The following is a 21,804-nucleotide window of genomic DNA, read 5'->3' on the forward strand; positions in this document are numbered from 1 at the left end:
TGTGAACTGCAGAGTTCACACTAAGCCCCCAAGAAACTGTCAATCCTAACCCAAATTCAAAGTCAAAAGACAAAGACAAAAAAGTTTGAAATAAACAACAGCTCTCAATCCTACTCATGACATGCTCCACCACCAAACTCCCAGCATGCAATGCAGAAAGAAAGAAAGAAAGAAAGAAAGAAAGAAAGAAAGAAAGAAAGAAAGCAAGCAAGCAAGCACTGGTAAACTCAGCAATGCAAAAAGACCTGGATGTCCATGAAAAACATCTGTCAAAGGTGGGCTGTGTGGCAGGCAGTGGCACAACTCAAACACAGGACTCAAACATAAAGGCGGGTAAACTGAAACGGCCAGCGTTATTGGTGTATAAACCCAAAAATTGGTCTGGGTTCGCATGAGCCAAGTGAGGAAACACTATAACAGGGAGCCGTCTGCGCCGGGAGCCGGTCACAGAGCGCAGCCTCCAGGCTGGGCACACAGCAGGAGGGAGGGTGAGAAGCCCCCCAGCCAGGCTGAGAGGACCCCCAGAGACCCAGCAGCCACGGTCGATCACAGCCCCGGTGCAGAGAGCGCCCTCCGAGGAAACACTGGAGATATGACACAATAGGATATATACAGGGTAAAACGATACAATAAATAAGAACGGGATACAATATAAATATAAATATAAATAGAGTAAGAAGATTAAAAAATGAATAAGAATAAAATCAATAAATATTAGGTAAAGCCTAAATTAATAATAGAATAGCAGGATAGAATAAATAAGCATAAAATAAATAAACGTTAAGTAAAAGCTAAATTAAAAAGGTGGGTCTTGAGCCTGTTCTTAAAAACATGTACGTTCTCTGCGGCCCTGAGCTCCTCCGGCAGGCTGTTCCAATGTAGATGAAGCGACAACAAGCAGAGGAAGACAGAGGACTTAAATACACCAAAGATTATTAGAGGATAAAAAACAGGAGGAAACACAGCTTGAAGTAAACAGACTAACAGGATGGGAGGAAGCAAAACTAAGATAAAGCCTAAGAAACATAGAAACACTTAGGGCTGGGTATTGTCGCTGATTTCTAGAATCAATCCGATTCTGACTGACAAGGTCCCGATTCAATTCGATCCACGATTCTATTCAATACGATTGATTGTGACGCATAGCAAAGTTACAGAGGTTTGATTAGAGACACAGCTAATCCTTTTGCAATTTTGCATAATTTTAAAAAGTTTACATTTATTCAGTATTTAACAGCAGAAATGAGGCTTTCTTGTCAGAAGTCAGTTAAGTAAAATAAAAAAAACAGTGTCCGACAGTGCTGTACATAACAGTAGACTTGTGTCTACCTCTGGTCGTTAAGTGATGACGTGACGAATCCTGCCTCCGGGCCCAAAGTAGTCTGCGTTTAATATGGCTTTTGTGTTGTTAACATGTTTAATGTTTTGTATCTTCTTCTATTTAATTTCCAAAAGCCCCTAAAACAGTCAGTGATCACTGTCGGCCTCTCTCAGCTTTTATTACCGCTAATCATTTTAAAGCTCAGTTTTTAAGCCCTTCCGATGTAACTACAGCCCAACCCATGCAGCAGTATATGAATGACTAACCTCGTATTGTGGATGGATTATCTCTGTTGTTCTCCTGACTGAAGTTTGGTCCTTTTACAGCATCCTGCCATGCGATTACATTTGTCCCTGACCACCGAGAACACTCACGTTAACTTTTATCCAGTGGAAAAAAAGTTAGCTTGTTTATATTATGCTAACATAGCTGTGTCGCTAGCGGTCACGTAGCACATCATTATATACCAGCTAGCCAAACTTCAGTAACCCTACAAACGTCACTGCTGTTTAGTTTTCTGTCTTCATTTATGTTGGAAGTGATAGCAGAGCTGTACGTTTGAATTGTTTCAGAAATCTCTCAGTCAGGACATGCTATATTGTATTTAGATGGAAGCTAGCGAGCTAACTTCCTGCTAACTTCTAATTCCGTTTAATGACATAAATTCCATTTTCATGGATGCCTGGATGTTAAACTCAATTGTTACACCTGGTAGAGCAGAACGCTGATCATTTTATTAAAGATGAAAGACTTTAGACAGTTTTTCAACTCTCAGTAATGCCATAGTGATCGTTTGATTTATGGACCTGCAGCGGAGTTTGAGCCCAGACACGGCTAGTGATGTCAGACTTAAAGACCGGATAAGCAAGCGACTAATGCAGAAAACAGAGATTTTTAGATCTGAAACTTCTTGAAGTACACTGAGAGAGAAAGACAGAGAGCTATGCATGAAGTGTCATTTTATCGTGGTGGAAGCAAAACAGCAAAAGTAAGAGAGAATTCATGACAACGTTTATGTGAAGTGAAATCTGAAGTGTAGTTTGGATCTTCTTTTGCTGCTGCTTCAGTCAATTTTGACTGGAAAGAGACAAAACCTGCAGCTTCAGAATATAGCGCAAAAAAAGACATAAACACAAAGCGCGGATCCAACGCATCAGAATCAGTGAAATCAGTGAAACCCTTTATCACCGTTCCTCTTCCCCGCTGTTTTTTTTCCTCCCTCTCTCTCTTTCTCCCTTCCCCCAGTCATGTCTGTCCCGTATGTAACAACTGAAAATAAAATAACATAAACAATAAAAACAAAGGTCAATCAAATGGACCAATACAGCAAGGCCGGGATGGCTCATATGATAAAGTAAATCCTTTGGGCATCTTTCTGGCCTCTAGACAATAATTCTGATGGCAAAAGATCCAAACGGGACAGGCGGGAAAAAAAGAAAGAATCAGTGAAATATCGGCTTTCAGAACGCAGACATCTCACTGATTCTGCTGCGTCAGGTCGACGCTTCGTGTTTACGCCTTTGTGCAGAATCTGTATACCAGCTCTTATTTACGTTTTTAGCTGTTTGGTGGTTGTTGAAATTTTGTGAGGCTAACCTGGGATTCTGCCGTTTCGGGCAAAATAGATTTATATGTAAAAATTGATTCGGAATTTTGATGAATCGATATCACGTTATTCAAGCTAGTATCTATTTTTATTGGAAAATCAATCATCAAAACTCACCCCGAGAAACAGTGGACCATGAGAACAACCGTTGGAAGATGATTCTGGGATCATCCCTGATCCACTGTTTCTAGGGGTGAGTTTTGATGATTGATTGATAGTTTCCACAACAGCCAACCAAGTGTACAAGCCTCTCCAGGAGGTGGACATATCCAAGTCTATCATAAAGAGAAGACTGCATGAAAGTAAATACAGAGTTTATTATAGCAAAGAAGTGGAATTTTCTTGAACGGCCAAGGCAGCCACATGTCTGTCAGAGGGTACTGTCGCGGTCCCTCTGTCTTCCCTGCTGTCTCTCTCCCTCCTCCCTTCTCCTGGTGTTTGTTTTGTTTGTCTCTGTGTTCCTGCACAGGACTCGTTGTGGGTCCAAACCCCTGATTGAGCACACCTGCTATGAAGCACAACCTGCTCTTGATCACCTTGTTGTAAAAGCAGCTACTTAAGGTATTGGCTGAGGATCAATGTTTGGTGGATCGTTAAACTGAAACAGTTCTCAATAACACTGGCTTCATCGTGTGTTTTTGCTCTACTTTCACCGTTGTGGATATTGCCCCTCTGTTTCCCTGGGCACAGGTTTTCAGCTGGTGTGGTGAGGCTGACTCTGAGTGTGAGAGTGAGACACTTTGAACCCCTTCCCCCAGAGCACCTTTTCCCCTTTTCACATTTGTGATTGTTGGAAAGATTTTTGGCACGGTTAATAAACGCACTGATCTTCTGGCCATTAGACGTGACAAGAACAACATTTTTAAAGTCAATTTCCAAAGCCAACATATAAGTTGTATAATCTGGATGGCATAGTTATCAAAAATCATAGAAAAGTGCTTCGCTATAAAAACAAAAAGAGACTGCTTCACAACTTTAAACGAAGGAGTTGAGGAGTGAATTTGCTTTTTCGTTTTATCTCAAAGAAAAACGGACCTCAGATACACCAGAAACCAGTGCTGTAGGAGATTTGTAATCCTGATTTTGTCTGTGTGTTATAATCATCTTGCTCATGCAGACAAAGATTTTACAGACACACAAACTGTCAACAACAGGATGTGGATTAACACTGCTGAGAATAATTATTCATATCACAGAACACAGTTTCTTTCAAAGAAAAATACTTTTTGCTGATAAAGATCATGGACACATGCACGCAACTGTAGCACAGACAGCAGTGATCAGTCGCACACGCTGTTTAGCAAACCATTTGTTTAACTTACACCACACTGACCAGTGGGGAGGTTTTTCTTATCAGCCCACTGTTACTGCTTTTACAGGTAAGGCAAAAGAACAATGTTTTTCTATTTTTAACTCAAAAGTGTGACACTGACAATAACCTGTGCCACATAAAAATGTACAAGGTGGAGGCTGAAAGCTCAGGGGGGAAGTAATTACAAACACTGAACTGGAATAAAGGTTTATGACCAGTCGGAGCAACACTTTACATGACCACCATCACACACACCAAAAGTAACAGTTATGTTTTTAGCAATGATTTATCACAAATCCCAATTATTTTGATTCTCATAAATATTATGTTCATTTCATGATCCCCTTGCAAATCTGATATTACATGGCCTTTTTGCATTTCTTTTTGTCTTTTTGCAAAAACTCCCCAGATGGCAGCAGGATTTCTGGTATCAGATGAGATTTACTACGTCCTTGTTCAGAAGCACGGAAAGTACAAAAGTGGCTTCCAGTAGAAAGAACCTGTTGATAAAAAAGCTCAGACTTGTTGGAGCCAGCAAAAAAAGTTTAGTAACTCAGTAATTACACGTGTGCTGAGCAGGAAAGCCGCTCAAACTCATAAACCATGTTGGTTTCCGCCTTTGCCTGCCAGGAACAGAAATAAGATTGTGCTGTGGTCAGAGGAGGAAGTTGTGTTTCTGCTGAGGCTGCTGAAGGGCAGAGTCAACTGCATGAATCTCTGGAGCCTACTCGCCCTGTGTCGACGATTCGCACAGATGCCGGTGGCGTCGGTACCACGAGTTCTGTTTTTTGCTAACATGTCTGCCATGGCTTGTAGACATATGAGGTCATTGGTGAAAATAATTATTCTGTCATACTGTATACATGATTATAACTGCTGGACAGGCAGGTGTTCATGAGCTCAAAGATGCAGGCATGAATCCTGATATTTCAGAAGTATTTCATTCAGACACTGTCATTGATGCTAATTCGAAAATGCTGCTGAACCTGCACCTGCTCGATTTGCATGTTTTAATATGCATGTGGTCAAAGCTGTTGCCCTCTGTGTCGAGGTCAGAGTTGTTAATGACTTCTTTAAATTCCATCTTCACTATATCACACATGTTGACCATGGTGGAGAGGAGACTTGTTTGTTACGATGCTAAATCAATGAAGCTCATTTACTTGCTAATGCTTGCTGTACTTTTACATGAACGGCAGGTCGTTACTGATCTCAGAGCCTTTAAAAGGTGAGCCTGTGGCAGCTCGCCTCACACAGTAGTCTCCCATGAGCTTAAAGTCAAAGACCAGAGGTTTATCCATAAGACAGTGTTCTAGACAGTGTTGAGTGGAGACAAACCCTACCACTCTATTTTCCCAAACCTCAACAGCTTCTTTCCAATGCATAAACCTAACCAGTGATCTACTATATAAACAGTTGTGGTCAGTAACTTACTTACATGCATCGAAGGCATGAATGCTGTGATACTCTGGGGCTTTTAATGACTAATGCAATGATTGTCACATTTACATTTTAAATAACTGAAAAACTGAAAAATCTGGTGTACAAATTGGGAATGATTTGGGAATTTCTCATTCACACAAGGTAAACATACAGTTTGAAATACAAACACTTACTCAAAAGTTCTAAGTGGTGCTAAAGGATCTGTGATGCTTTTCTTTACCTGGAGCACCTTGGCCTGTGTGCTTACTTTTAACATAGGTTATATCCTGCTCTGGAATGAGTGCACTGCAATCAGAGGCGAGTCTGCCAGAACAAATGAGTAATTATATTTTTAGGCATGTAAATACAAATACAGTGAAGGGCTAATGTTTCATTTGCTGAAGACTGGTGTTGCATCTAGCTGATGGCATGGAGATACTTTCTCTCTAAATAATAAAATAACAAGTAATTTTGCAGGAGGTTTCACAAAAAAACACAATTCAGCAACTCATCAACAACTCAACACAACGGTTATAATTGGTGATGTTGGTTTACGGCCACCTCTCCTCAGCACTTCTAGCTAGATGCTAAAACACTGTGAACCTGAGGTGGCAGCTGCGCATGTCACAGTGAAGAGAAGTTAATCCAGTGTGATCCATTAATAAGTATATCTGTCACCAGGAGAGGCAGTTGGTTTCAGCCGACAAAAAGTGGCTGGAGGGGTTAAAGTGGCTGACCCACTTTAACCTGGGCCTGAGTAGTAGCTGCAGTCCTCTGGTTTATGGCTGAGTGTATAAGGATCTAAAGACACACCCACGAGACTCAGTGTGTTAACATGCTAATGCATTTGTGCTATAAAAAACTATTCTATGGACTTCTGTTATTTTTTTCTGGGGGCTTTTCAGGTTTCTTATTATTTTAGTTCCTTCAACAAAGACGGTGATGATAATTGTTTTTCACATTGTAACATTGTTTGAGCCTTAAAACACTCAGTGAGAAAACCGCTGAGTCAGGAACCTGAAAGTCACATTAGCAGCAGAAGTAGGGCAGCTCTTATCAGTTGATAAACCAAGTTACACGAGTTGCATCTCAAGTTGATTGAGTGATTTACCATCATGTTAAATAGGTTGCTGATTATTGAAATGGTTATTTGAAAGTAATTTTAAAGATTATAAAATTCATTTTAAAGTAATTTCGACCGTTAAATATGACCATCTCTGCCAGCCAGATTCAGCTCTTTGTAAATGGGGTACTTTCTGGATTTGTTTTGTTTTTTCAATTTTCCAGTCAGTCACTCTATCACTGTTATTCAGAAACTGTTTGACAGCAGTCATCAAAGCAGAATTATCCATGAATAACACCTTTGGTGACAGTGGGAGGGAAAAACTCCCTGTTAACAGGAAGGAACCTCCAGTCAGTCTGACTGGGGTGAGGGGAGGATCAGGAGCTGCTGAAGAGAACCAGAGATTAATAATAACTAATGATTAAATGCAGAGTGGTGTATAAACACATAGTGAGCTAAAAAGGTCAGTGAAGAAGGAACACTCGCCAGCAGCACTGACCTATTATAGCATAAGAGAGGATTCAGGGTCACCTGATTCAGCCCAAATACATGTTTTATCAGAAGTTTCCAGTTTTAATAAAGCTCTCATTTCCATGTGCTCTATAAATTACTGAAGGCTTCTGCTTTTAAATACCCTTGGATGTTCTAATAGGGTGATATGGTACTACAAGGTCATTAAGATCAGATGGGGCCTGATTATTTAAGACCTTGTATGTGAGGAGCAGGATTTTGAATTCTGGATTTAACAGGAAGCCAAAACAGGAGAAATCTGCTCTCTCTTTCTAGTCCCTGTCAGGACTCTTGCTGCAGCATTTTGGATTAACTGAAGGCTTTTCAGGGAGTTTTTAGGACTTCCTGATGATAATGAATTACAGTCGTCCAGCCTGGAAGTAATAAATGCATGAACTAGTTTTTCAGCGTCACTCTGAGACAGGATATTTCTAACTTTATGCAGACTGCACAAATTTAAGAAAACCCACATTTGTTTAATATATGCATTAAAGGACATCTGATCTATGTTGTATGGCATTCAATGCAATTGAAAGTTAGCATCCTCATCGACAGACAAACCCTGAAAAACTCCATTAAAACAGACTTTTCTTCAGACTAATACAACAGCCTTATACGTGTGTAGTAGTGAATAACCTAAAACCCTCAACTGCAAGTTGAAAAAGAGCATTATTCTATTATTTTTCTCAAAGCGCTAATTAGCAGATGGTCCTGGTAGACACGTCTGTAGCCTACACAGGGTTAAATCCAGATCTGCTGCAGGTACTTTTTCATGGTATGATACTAATCTGTACTATCAACAAAAACAGAGTAACCGTGCATGTCTCTGTGGTTTATGTCGCACAGACATGTGCACAAGACTTCCAGTAGCAACTTTTCAGCAACTGTCAGTGGCTCTAAACTGCAGCACAATGTTTTCTCATCATTTAAAGCTCTAACTAGCACCATCTACAGTCCAAAGCACTGTATTACATGCTACCCTGTCACACTCTGTAATGACAAAAAATGCTTTCATAATTCTGATTTAACCATTGTGGCAACAAGTTATGTAATGAGGTGCTCAAATAAAGGTTCTGGGCTTGTAGCTTCAGCAGAAAATAAATATGCTTTGCACATTTCATTTGATGTTGAGACAAAACTGAGAGAGTCTCCTTTATTTCAAAAAGTTTCATTTTCATTGTTGTTGTTGTTGTTCTTTTGGCTGCTCTGTTCAGCTGTGACCGTGGCAGGCCACCCAAGGATTTTAAGACCACGTTTAAGGGAAAAAAAACAGCAAACCTTTTACTTACTTTATACATGCAGTTTTTATGCACCAATAATTTTGAGAGCCAGCAGCAGACAAACAATATTTCAGTCTTCATCCCAGTGTATCGAGGCTTGGATGGGCTGTCAAGTGATCAGTGATGTCTTCAGTCAGTACATTGCTGCTGCAGTATCTGATTCAGTGGTTTATACAGAAGTGAATCTGTTGTGGGATTTGTGCTGTGTTGTGGTGATTTTGTGTGAGAGATCGTAAACCCATGTGGGATATACTGAGAGACATGGAGCGAGCAAGAAAGAGAGGATGTTCTGCTGTATAAAAAACAAATAGAGTAACCTTATGTGTTGTTTTTATGATATTAAACAGAAGCTGTCATTTCAAGTTGTAGATGCAAGCTGCTCTTCACGCAACTTTTGCTTTTGGCCACAAGATGGCACCAAAGAGGACTAACAGAACACTAACACAAGCTTCAGTGCTTCAGACGGCTTCATTTGGCCGTCACTAGATGCTGACACTATATAAATAAAATGGAAATGAACTGAACTAAAAGAGGCAGTTTTACTGCAGTAAGAAAACCCATATGGAAAAGATATATATAAATCTTATAAAGTTTTTATCTGTCTTGTATGAAACTTGTATGAAAAGCATACAAGAGTGAAAACACATATAAGATCCCTTGAAAAATTATATAATGAAACTTGTATGTTTTGTATACTTACTAAAAAAAAATATGAAAGTAATGAGAAAGTGGCCACTTTCATGAGTAAATCATATAAGTTTTTACTATTTCTTTTCCATATGGGAACACTTAAGTGATCTTAAAAGAAGCCATGGCTCTGCAATGATTCAGACAATATAGTGTATACACAGAAAAGGGGAGAGAGGACGTTCCTGGGGAACACTGCTGACTGATGAGACAGGGGAAGCAAAAATCGTCAGTCAACCATTTCCTTTCCACTGCATCTTACATGGCCCCCACCTGCCACCCCTGCTGCACATGTAAGCTGTTTTCACCTCGGATCCATTTTTACTTTGTTAGCCTCTTTATTACAGTTGAATCATGACCACTGACCTTAACCGAGGCAGGTGAGGCCTGGAGTTCTTTAGATGCTATTGTGGATTCTTTTATGAAAAGAGATGAGTGAAAAAAGCTCCATATATCATACATATGATAAATGCTAAGTCAGCTGATCAAGCCCTAACTTTAAGCTGTATCAAAAAAAAGTTTGAAGCCTAACCTTAAAAGTAAAGAAGGTGCCTGTCTCCCAAACCCAAACTGGGAGCTGGTTCCAGGGAAAAGGAGCCTGCCTCCCATTCTACTTTAGGAACAACAACAGGTCAGTAAGCAGGGCTCCAACACCTTTGATGAGCCATAGTTTATGCAGTGAGACACATGATAAATATGCTATATGTGTCGTTATTGTCTGTGCCATGTGGACGTCATCTTGTCAGTATTTATCTGTTGGCTTCTCTGTTATTTGACATAACAGCAAAGAAATAGCCCGTTTGTACACAACGAGACTTATTCTGATTCTAAAGGACTTTTAGAAGGTCCTGAAAACTATTAAAAAGTGTTTCCAGTCCAAAAATGTCTCCTGTTGCAACAACACATATTTATATTTTTCAAATAACAAAAGTACAATTTAAAGTCAAAAAACTTTATTTTGTGTTAATATCCAACATGAATACATGAATATTTGCTTTGCATTACAACAATAACAATAGTTGCAGTAAAAGACAGCTATCATTGTACTCTTTTAATTATCCCAAGCATTGCATTTTAAGTTGCATTTAAGCTGTGCACAATACAAGTGATTTTACATCTAAACTCAATGGAAATTTAAAGCTACAGCTTTTTACCATCATTTGAGTTTACAAGAATGTAAACATTATTTTTTCACTTAAAAAGTAAAATGTTATTTTGGTGTTTTTCATCAGTCGTCAAAGAGGTGAAAATGATCATCCCCACCCCGCTCACTAGGTAGAAGCAATAATATTATTCTAACGCTTCTAAGCCAAAGTATAATCTGCCCTGCACACGATAGCTCCACCATCAACGTTCACATATTACACACGATGTTTTCACATGGACCTGAAGCTCCGTCCACCTTATGAAGCGTGCCAGGCCACGGCCTCAACATTTCTCTCCTCCCCCGTTCACATGGGACAGTCTGGAAATGGAAAGCATGCAGATGTTAATGGAGTGAATAATTATCATTGCTTTCAATGGATAGTATGCAGCAGAGCCTGACAGCTACGTGGAAGGAAACGATCACATGATTTGTCTGTGACACGAGAGGCTTATGGAAAGATTTGACCTTTAAAGGATAAAGATTTCTGTCAGCCTGACATATTGTGTTTCTGTTGTTGATCTTGAATAATCCTTTACACCACTAAGACTTTCATGCCATTAGTACTCTTGGACTGTTAACCATGAATATATGCATAAATGTACTACTACTTTATGCCTTAACCGATAAACAGGCTAAAACACTGAGAAGTGGTTGGAAAGAAATAAGTGCCTAAATAGCATGGTAGAAAAACGTTTCCATGTCTCTGAAACTGTTCTGGACGAGGAGCGAAACATCAGTGACAAGTGGCTCGCAGCTGATAAATGCCTCGAGGCTAAAAAGAAAACACAAAACTGCTTTACTGCTTTTTAAACAACCCGTGCAACGTCATGGTTTAGTGCCTCGTGTTTGCTCTTTCATAAGTGAAACTGCAATATTCCACGTGAAAAATTAGAACCAGTTACCTTCTGTAAGACAGTTAGCCAATGACTGATGATTCACACTCTTAGCATCAGAAACAGTTAATTGTGTTGGAGTCAGGTTGCTGTAATACTACTAATTAGAAATAAATACTAATCAAATTCCTGATAAAGACAAAATAAATGAATAATGTTCTGACCTGGAAGTAGATGATGATGATTAAGACACAAATGATTGCTATCACCAGGACAACCACAGGAACACTGACAGGTGCCGTGTTATCATCATCTCCCTCTTCTTCACCCTGGTGGTGACTTTGCCTCTGAGTTTCCTGCACGGGGCAGCTGGAGCTGTCTGTGAACGGGGAACAGGAAACGTAAGACTGAAAAAAAGATGTGCACTCAAAATTTCAGCTCTGTGGATAAACATGGCAGTGCGGTCGCCTCACCGAGGACATGAATGAGTGTGCCATTGCCAATAAGCCGCAGGTACGGTGGTGGGTAGAAGATCTGTATTTCACAGCGATACATATCTGTGTCAGTGACATTCAGTCCAGAGAGTGTCACCTCCACAGTGTCATGTGTGGTCTCAGCAGTGCACTCCACCTGCAATGTACAGGACATCATTGTACCTCAACACTCCGTGCACAAGTTTCACACTTTTTATTTTGTATTTCAGTCTAATGTTTATGCCATTTGTAAGAGTGCAATCTTCAGTTTAATGTATTATATAATGAAGAAAAAGAATATTTATGGAGGAAGAAATATGCATTTGTAGGATGGGGTCTGGATTCTTAATGTTTGAGACCTTATTCACTAAAGACGTCTCATGCATGCATGCTGAGCACATGAACCACCTTCATTTGGTAACTGAGGGTAAATTAAGGGTGTAATGAAAGTGGGCTTCTTCAGTTGTGAGCCATGATATAAATATTTTTATATAGCGCTTTTCCACTCTGAGCACTTTACATAACTTGCCTCATTCCCACGAGCACTGTTTTCTCTGCTTTCTAACATTCACACACCAATGGATGCATCGGAGGGCAACATGGGGTTTAGTACCTCGCCCAACGATATTTGGCATGCTGACTGGAACAGAAGGAGGTGGAACCACCAACCTTCCAATTAGTAGGTGACCTGCTCTACCACCTGAGTTTTTAAGCATAAAGTGCTATGTTGTGTCACTAGCAGGAAAGAACAAGTCGCAGTGGCAGATTCCTGAAGAAAACTCAACCTTAACAGGCAAAAAAGCACAAAAACAATAATTACCTGTTCTTTTTGCTCCATACGTGTCTCTCTCTGGTCCGTGAAGTTAAGGATGGAGAAGCAGAGTTCTTGGTGGCCATGGAGGCCCTTCAGCACAGTGACTCTGGCCTCCTCAGGGTATGGGTATTTCAGGCTTTGTGGATGAATAACACACTGAATCTGTGCCACACCATTGGTGCTGACCACTCTGTAGGGCTGGGTCACTTTCGTAGCTGGCATGAGAAAAGGTATAAGTGACTATTAGTAGTAGCAATGAAGAAGCTAGTACATTACTATCAGCTAAAACCATTTACATATCAGAGTCCAGTTCCAATGGAAGAAAAACAACAAAACCAAGTCAGTCTTACATGTAGGTTAAATCGTGTTGGAAGGCTCCCAGGCAAACATGCTTAAACTCATTTTCCATTGAGCACTCAAAGAAAGAAATGTATATATAAATCTTTTCATATAACGACAAATGAGCTAGCACAAGAAAATAATAAAATTATGGGAGCAAATTCTGGGTTTTGTAAGCTTTGTATGGATTAAACAGACAGGACACAGCCTTTGGAAAACCTCACAGGAGCTAAGACACCGATGCTCTTCTTTCTGAGAGCTGAGGTGTGGATGAGTGTTTGGAAAAGCATTCTGACTCCTCCAGTTCAAAAGTTATCAAATTTGAATTGTTGTTTCATTGGTTTTCCTCCAAGCCGAGTCTTTTCAGAGATTCTCAGAAGTTTGGCATTGACAAACTCAACATGCATCATTTTACTTCCTCTGTTACTCTGTGTTTGAATGTCTATCAAGCTGATAGTTAAATTCAGCACCTACCTACTGAAGGCCTGCTGAACAGTGACATTTAATATACCTGAATTGTTTAATCCTACATTAGAAATTCCATTACTCTTTTACGTTTTTCATCAGACGATGGAACGGTTCATGATGTTCATGATTAATTGGAATACATTAAATTTGCTTGGCTCCTTTCCTGGCTAGCACTTTAAAAGCTAAAACCACATTACAATGCCTTATAATACAGTTAGCTAAATTCACAAGGAGCAGTAAACTTCAGAGCCACAGCAGCAAAATGGTTCAGCTAAGGACAGCTGAACCATCTATCAAAAAGAAATATTGCTGAAGATTCACTTTATGATCAGTTTTGTCATTCTGGTGGCAAAACGTCTGGATCCAAGGGTCACTCCACCTGTCAAATTAATGCCCGTTCTGTGATTACATCCTGCAAACTAAAGGTTTCAGCAGTCTTCACATCTATTTAATATTTTCCATGTATCGCGTCTGAAATGATGACTTCTTTTAAATACAGAAAATACCAAGTACATGGTTCTCTCCTCTTCCACCTGACACCTGAAAACCTTACATGTTTTACATCACTGATGCTGGGCTTGGCACCAGTTTTACATTTTAAGTCAACAGTAAGTCTTAAACTTGCTCATGTAGGAGCAAAGTTTGTCTACACAGCTCCACCATTAAAGCTTCCAAGCTACTTTATATGTCTGCTCATATGGAAATGTAGTCACTATGGTACATGGTCCAGCAGCTAGTTAACATATGTTTGGTGTCCCAACTAATCCTGTCAGAACTGCCCTCAGGTTCTTCAATGTGCCCCAGAGAACACAAAGCTTCATTGGTTTTGCATGACTGTGGCACCATTGTCTTTATCTGTAGTGCTGTTTAATGTGATTCCAGTCTCATTCGATTTTCTTGTTCGTAATGAACTTAAAAATAATGTTTTTTAAAGTGTTGCAAAAATCATCAGTAAAAGGCTGTTTACACTCACCGCTCCACACAGGCAGGCAGAAGCTAAGAGCTGTCAACACAATCCATCCCATCATACAGTGAGTCAGGAACATCCTACTGTATTTCACACTGCTACACAGAAAGCCACAGGCACTTAAAATGATCTTTACGCTGGCGATCACTCACACTGAGCAAATTTGACAGAAATACATGAAAATGAGTGAAACTCATCTTTATATTTCCTTACGGTGCTGTCATGGAAACTGTGCAGCAGCACAGGAAATGATGATGAGGTTTTGCCGGTAAGAGAGATGGCAACGTGGTTGTGGTTCTGCTGGAACACTGAGAAAAACATGAATTTCATTTTTCTATGATTTTAATGAACTAATTTAATCCGGGTATAGCAGCATCCTCTGTCTGAAGAAAACAGAAGAAGCTGCTCAAAACTCAATCTGAAACATGAAAAAAATCATGGTAAAATATGACAGCAGTCAATTAAGTTCTCAAGAAAACTTCAATATTAATAAGACAGAAAAAATAAACATGATGCTGTTTATGTTCTTTAAAGGATGTGAAGAGCGTAAGAATGTTCCAGAACAACTACTAAAAACAAAGTAACACCTGCTGGCTCGGGAATTTTTACATCTCTTTCAACTCTGTGAATAATTTAAGATCTTTTGCATATGCTCATACAGCAAGTTAAATAAAAGCAAAATTCAGTGATTCAGTGCTTTATTCAAATATACACTAAATGCTCTGTTCACTGAAGCTTTTGTGTCTAATTCCAAAATCAGATTGTTCAGGTTTTTAGAGTTTTGTTGATTTTACATGAAGCGTGTGAGTGAGTCTCTGAGGCACAATCGCTGATTGAGGCTTTGGCAGGTGAATCTTGGGTGGAAACTAACGTGCACAAATGACTTGTTCGTGTGGAAACTTTTGCTGGGTGAATATTTAGTTTGAATTCCTGTGACTGTTGAATTTTCCTTCCAAGTTTTAGATAACAGTGCAAAATCTGTAAAACATAAAAAACAAACCCTTACTGTTATTTTTCACTGAGCCATTGTTAACAGGATTTTCTGTCCATGACTCTTCCCAAGTTAATGAATATTCCTGAATACTTGTGTATTCTTGCTGAATATTCGATATTTTACATGCATATAGTTTTTTTGTCTTTAGTTGTAGTTTAACTTCTTTTCATACAATTATCTCCTGTTTGAAACAGCCAGCAGGAAAACCGGAGGATCAAAACTTACTGGGCTTCACTTCAGATGGACCATTGTGTAATGTCTGAAAAACAAAACCCCGGGCAGTCGCTTGTGAACTGGTGGCATCAAGAGGTTAATTCATCTTTATATGCTTTTAGACAAACAAAAACAAAACAAGGCAGGATTTACGACTAACCCCAAACAAAACAGCAGAACACTGAACTTTGTAGGGGAGTAGAGTGACTACACAAAGCTGTGAGTGGGATGTACAGTAGAAACTGTTTTTGTTTTCCAAAACTGTGTTGCCTCATCACAGCAGGATGGTTTTCTGCAGAAACACAGACAAACGTTGTTCTCTACTTAGGCGGGTCCATTCAGTTCCAAAATAACAGCTTAGTCTAGTCCAGGTTAGCACAAGTATATGTTTAAGTTTACTTTTTTAACCTGTGATTGAAGCAGCTTGCAGAGATCAACTCTAAAACGTAATAACTCTGACTACTTTGAGGCAAAAGCAAACTGTGTCACTAATTTGTCACATTTGTTCCTGTAAATCTTTTAAAAGACTTTTAAAACAGCATTCAAGTCCTGCTTGCAGCATAATGCAGCGCATGATGCAATCAGCACCCACAAGTTCCCCACATGTTGTATTTTAACATTATTGCTGATTTGCTATTTCTCTCTGGAATATAACAATCATTTTTGTAGTTTCATTTATGCATTCCTCTCAGGCCTGCTGCACCTAATATGCAACGATAAGGTGCAAACAGTGGAAAACAGCTAATTTTGCAAGTGCATTTTCAGATAGTTCACTGTGAAAGTGCTGATGTTGTGACATTCGGTGTCCTGACGTCACATCTGTGTTTTGCCTGGAAACACTCTGTGGGGTTAAACCCCGTTTTTGACAAAGCTGACTGAAGTTACAGTCAGCACTACAGTCACCCGGAAAATGGTGGTTTATTTCTGCTGCTGTCATTGTTTCAGGACGGTTTACTATGAAGCGCATGCATGTAATGAGAAGCCGTCAGCCCCTGCATGTGCAAAAAGCTATTGAAAGGAGATGGTTTCACTGTTTAGTTTTGCAAAGCGTCTTTAAAAAGGCCAAAGTTGCAAAAGCACGTGCTCATCTGATGTACCTACTTTACACAGCGTAGACGAGAGTAATGATCTATATCGGCAACTCTGTGCTCAGCTTCAGTAGATTGTGTTGATGCAGCAATTGTAACATGAAGCAAATGCAAAACTATCGAAAGCAGTTTAACAGCTGCAAAATCACATTTGGTTACATTTATCCAGTTTTTCGTTAAATGCACAAACGTCTCAGTGATATAAATAATAAACAGAAAACGTCCTCCTGTCAAAGCTGCAGCTCTCCTCAGGCCCAAAACTGAGATTCTAGACACGGTTGAGTTCTGCTTGAAACTCCACACTTGCACTTTGCAGCATCTCTGACTGCAACCTTCAAGGGTTAAACCGTTCTCTTTCATTACAAATGTAAAAACGTGTTCCAGTGCTGCTTCTAAAAAGGAAATCTGTTTTTGTTATTCAAGATCTACAGCTGCTATTTGAAAAGAACACAGAGTGCATGCATATATTTCTACTACTTTAGATAAGATTATACACTTCTCCATCACTATACTTTCTGTTTTATCTTAAACACATATTTGAGTGGTATGGTGATGCACTGCTTATCATGACAGCAATATGAATCCAGAGTACAGTGTGTATGTTGCTGTTGGAGAGTTTAACTTGATCATGGGTGTGAGAGTGGAGGTAATGTAGCTTGTTTTAAGTGCTTTGAGAGGTAAGTAGAAAATTGATGCCAATAAGTGGGTCTATCCCTGCCCTTCCATCCTAAGACATGTGACTGTTTTGTTTCAGTTTTTTTGAATTTGTAGAGTTCGTTAACGACTAACGGACGACTGGTTCCAAACAAAGAAGCGTACCCAAGCCTCTCTGCCTTCAGCTCTCCACAGCTTTAAATCTTGTGTTCATTTTCACCAATGTAATAGCTCAAAGTATGCAGTTGCTTTCTCCCTTCTTGTCTGTGATTCCTGCCGCTATAGTTATACTTACAGGATATAATATTTGCTCTTTTTGCACTGTGATATGTTTGCATGATTGCACATGAGCGATTTAGAACAGTTTGCACCAAATACAAAAATGCAGAACTGCTTTAAATGTAAGATAAGATAAGATAAGATAAGATAAGATAAGAAGAACTTTATTTATCCCGAGGGAATTTTTTTTGTCGTACACATGCTCAATGCAGCAGGAGAGACAGAGGAGCAGAGGAATAAGATATACAACATATACAATAAGAATAGTAGTATACAGTAATATACAGTAATACAAATATAATATCAAATAACTCTAACAAAGTAACAATATAACTATATCCTGAAAAATAAATAACTTAACTACCAGTGCAGGTGACTCTAAAAAGTGACAGTATTGTGCAACTGAATAAAAGAGAGTAGCAGCGTGTGATGGGGAGATGAAACAAACATTCGATGAAATACTGCTGGGTGATGTTGCAGGAGTGCTGGGAGTGGTGCACTGGTGCACAACAACCCTGAAGAGGATAGCTGTTAATTGTACTATTTGTTTTCCTTAAATGAACCTGTGACTCTGATGGAGACAGTCTGTGAGCCAGGTCCAAGGCTCAGGCTGGTTGTTGCTCATCCGTCTTTATCTACTGAGTGTGCCAAAGAGTGTTTTAGACTTCAACCCATCAGCATTATTGAGTTGCTTTACTTTTTAAATAGATGTCTGCAGTAAGAGAGAGAAATTCTAAATTACTGTACAGAAACGTTTTTAGGTGAGACCCATGGACCATGACGATGTTTTTATAGGTTTCCATTAAATACCAATCAGCCCTGTTTACAGAACTCAGTAAAGTTCTTTTAGAGCCTCATAGAGAATGTAAAATATAATTATCTGATGATGATAATAATAATAATAATAATAATAATAATAATAATAATAATAATAATAATAATAATAATAATAATAATATGCCTTGCTATGTGGTGAGTCCGTGATCTGGTGAGTGAAATCCAACCTTGTGAATGAGGTGATATCTGTGATTACCTTTTGGATGAGCTGCAGTGTGATCAGCTTTGACTGTTCTGAGTGTGTCCACTGTGGATAATGAAATGTTATAAAACTGGAAGAGGAACAAAGGGAAGACACGAGAGCTCCACACACCGACCAAACACAAGAACCAACATCAGCTCAGCAAATATTTCACATGAACCCAGAGCTATAGCTATCTAACCACGTAACACTGTGGCTATATCTTTTATATATTCTGTCTTTCCCAAACATAATGAAAATTAAACCGTGGTTTACGACAAGGCAAGGAACAGTTTTTCATCTCAATATGCGTGTGACCCAGTTAGAGCCGCCTCCGTGCTGTGGAAGACTGATTTCAAAAGTATGAATCAAATTTTCGATTCTCTCTTTGCGACTCTTAGTTGACGTTATGAGAACTTGGGAAACTAAAAATGGATCTAAAAAGATGTGAAACTGCTTTATTTTCAGTGAAATTAGAACTTTTGATTCCTTTATGACAGAAAAAGTACTCGTATAACAGTCTGTGTGTAATGCATCCTTGTATTGCAGCTTGTATTGGAGAGGAAAATGTAAAAGCAAGAGACAACATAGTAATTGTTACTCATGATTATGATTGTATTGAACTGTACATCTCACACGTTGTTTTAAAGATCAGTCTTCTGAGAGCACTTCTTATGTTCTAATGTTACTGAGTGCTTGCTAACTGCAGGTCATCTGATTTCTCATAAACCTGGGAATAATAGGAAACATTTAAAAATACTGACTTGTTCACCTGTTAGAAACAGCTGACACTAAGCTGCACTGTGATTATTGTGCCTTTCACTCGGTTCTCTGAGCAGAGGAACTAAGTTAATTGCTACTCGGAGCAACAAGTAACTTATTCAGCGACCCTGCAGACTGTATAGAAAAGATGGACACAGTCATCAATCCCAGTGGGACTGATGACTGTGTCCTGTTTCAAAGTACCGAGCTCAGCATGTTTGTGCTGCGATGGCCTTTTGAAACTGGTTGTGAAGATGGAGTGAGGAGTGACTCTGCACACTCATACTTGTCAGTCACAAGCTAGTCCCAGCCTAAACCCTGCTCTGACATTTGTGATTATTATTTACAAAGCAGACATCCTGTTGTATTCATTAAGACTCGACAGAGATCATGACCTTATCAGGAGTGTGTTTTCTTGAAGCCGGGGGTCATTTTTTATACAGAAGTAAGAAATCTGGGCCCCTTTTGAAAGCAGTGAGGTCGCCCCCTGCTGGCTCCTGGAAAGAATGCAGGCTGAAGGTCTGTGTCTGCCTGTGTCTACTGTATCTGTGTTTCATGTTTGCCATGTGTCCCTTTGTTGTTCTGTAAAACACTTCAGGTAAACTGGTGCTTTGCTAAGTTAGATATTTAAAGCCTAATTGTAATAATTACTTTAGATTTTGTTTGAATGGGATACTGGATCTGTACATGTGTTTAAGGTTTCTGGATGTTTCTAAATATTGTTTTAAAGCAAATGAAGTGATGACGGTTCCATGCTATTCAAAGTTTATACTGGGCAGTAAGTGCAGGCTATGCCGGGTAGTTAGTCTACCATGATAAACTATAGTGCCGTGAAGATTTCGACCCTTTCTCAGTGCTGAAAGTTTGATTAAACACATTTTAACCTTAGACAAGGATTCTCGAGTAAATGCAATACTCTTCTTTGAAATTCAGCCACACTGAAAGGCTTTTAGACGTGAACCCTACCAGGGACGGTTCCCACGCTCAGGTCTCACCTGTCACATTCATATGAAAAGCTGTGTCAGTTTTACAACAGATGCAAGAAACACAGTCTTTCCAAATGTTCAGCTTTTGTCTTGTTGATCTACAGAATGTTTTCTCTGAAGTCTTGGAGATGATGAAGATGTTTCTCTGCAGCCTTTGTGGGAGCTCATCCAGAGCCCTGGAGTAAGTCCAAGAAGTGTCAGAGGGGATTTCAGGTCATCACGTGGTTTTAAAGATAACAGTTGGCAATTAGATTGTGTGAATACACAGTTTGGGTAATTAGTAATCATACAGTAATAATGTGTATACCACAGTGAGGTACATGAATTTAAATCTTTGTATATTTATTCATCAGTCAAATATTCAAGAATTAGTTTTAAGACTGCTGCCCACTGCACGTATTCCAGACTTTTCCCAAAGCTTCCTAACAATACTTGCTAATCAACAACAGTCAGATCCAAATATTTATTACTACATATTGATAGAGCAGAATAAATATTTTCCATCTGCCCCAATTTTTCTTCAGTGTTAGGATAACTCTGTGTTTCAGGAGGGACACAGTGTGACTCACAGGTGACTATCAGTGACGACAGCATGCCAGTTTAGTGCACCAGCATCAGTGCACTGTCTCTGTGAATACAGTGAGACTGGACACAAGTGCAGTGACAGAGATCGCAGTTCTTTCTTGAGGCTAAGCTAGTGGCAGGAAGGTCTCTGAGGCCACCTCTGAAACCCGAGGCACACAAACTCAGTCATGACATGAGAGAGCGACAGAGGGGAGGGGGGGTAGCGGAGAGAGAAAGGGCGAGGGTCCTGCAGGACTGTGACACGCTGCACACTCAATCACTATAACAAAATGTTTTCGTCTACTTTTTGTGAAACACAGTCAGAAATGTCTCTGTTTTGTATGCAAATAAATCTGCTTTCAGGCTCTGTTAAAACACGTTCCTGCCCAACATGTCAGCTTCCTTCTTGATATACAGCAGCAAGGCACCTTTGTGGTTTTAATGGCTGTTTAAACCTTTGAGCATGTTTTGGTCCATTCACATATAAATACATTTGTTTTCTGTGTTTTTGAATGTTATCGAGTTCCTCATTGATTGTAATTGTGTAATGATGAAGAGTATGTCACCGTTTCCTTTGTTGTCCACAGTGTCCACTGTGGCAGGTGTCTGCTCACTCAGATGTTACACGTGTGCAGTCGGTCATTATGTATTGGTATAAATAATGTTGCCAAGATGTTGTTGATGAATATGATACAGTTTTTACTGCAATTACTCATTTAGCCCATTTTTTTCAAAGCTGACTATTTGCTGCTTTTTTACTCTCAGACCTGTCTGAATCTATTCTAACAGCCAAATGTAACAAGACTCTGAACATATTACAGTATTAATTTGATCATATTCCCAGTAGATACACTGACACAGGCTGATAAACTACATCCCATAATGTCACTAATGGCCAACACCATCTAACCAAGTTATCTGTAAATAAACAAATTCAAAGTCAGCCCACATCCACTTAAGTATGCCGATATAACACAGTCTTGTTTTTTTTTTTAACACCTCAC

At 39.4% G+C, this 21,804-nt stretch overlaps 1 protein-coding gene across 1 annotated transcript; it reads right to left on the reverse strand.

Annotated features, from left to right (window-relative positions):
• Positions 1-10,170: 10,170 nt before the first annotated feature.
• On the reverse strand, positions 10,171-14,381 carry cd28 (CD28 molecule). The gene is made up of 5 exons (XM_084907822.1): positions 14,249-14,381; positions 12,475-12,683; positions 11,655-11,811; positions 11,406-11,560; positions 10,171-10,666 (listed from the first exon to the last, which is right to left on the reverse strand). Exons 1-5 carry the CDS (start codon positions 14,319-14,321, stop codon positions 10,556-10,558), a joined length of 705 nt encoding a protein of 234 aa, XP_084763948.1. The 5' UTR covers positions 14,322-14,381; the 3' UTR covers positions 10,171-10,555.
• Positions 14,382-21,804: the final 7,423 nt, after the last annotated feature.

This window comes from Perissodus microlepis, chromosome 16 (genome assembly GCF_051167445.1).
Source record: "Perissodus microlepis isolate ML-2025 ecotype Zambia chromosome 16, ASM5116744v1, whole genome shotgun sequence".
Taxonomy (NCBI): domain Eukaryota; kingdom Metazoa; phylum Chordata; class Actinopteri; order Cichliformes; family Cichlidae; genus Perissodus; species Perissodus microlepis.

Excerpts from the sequence above, each read along its gene's own strand:
- cd28 (XM_084907822.1), bottom strand. The coding sequence starts at position 14,321 with ATGTTCCTGACTCACTGTATGATGGGATGGATTGTGTTGACAGCTCTT. Across the intron at positions 12,684-14,248 it reads CTGCCTGCCTGTGTGGAGCG|CTACGAAAGTGACCCAGCCC; the intron begins GTGAGTGTAAAC and ends TTCTCATGCCAG. Across the intron at positions 10,667-11,405 it reads TCATCATCATCTACTTCCAG|ACTGTCCCATGTGAACGGGG; the intron begins GTCAGAACATTA and ends TTCCATTTCCAG.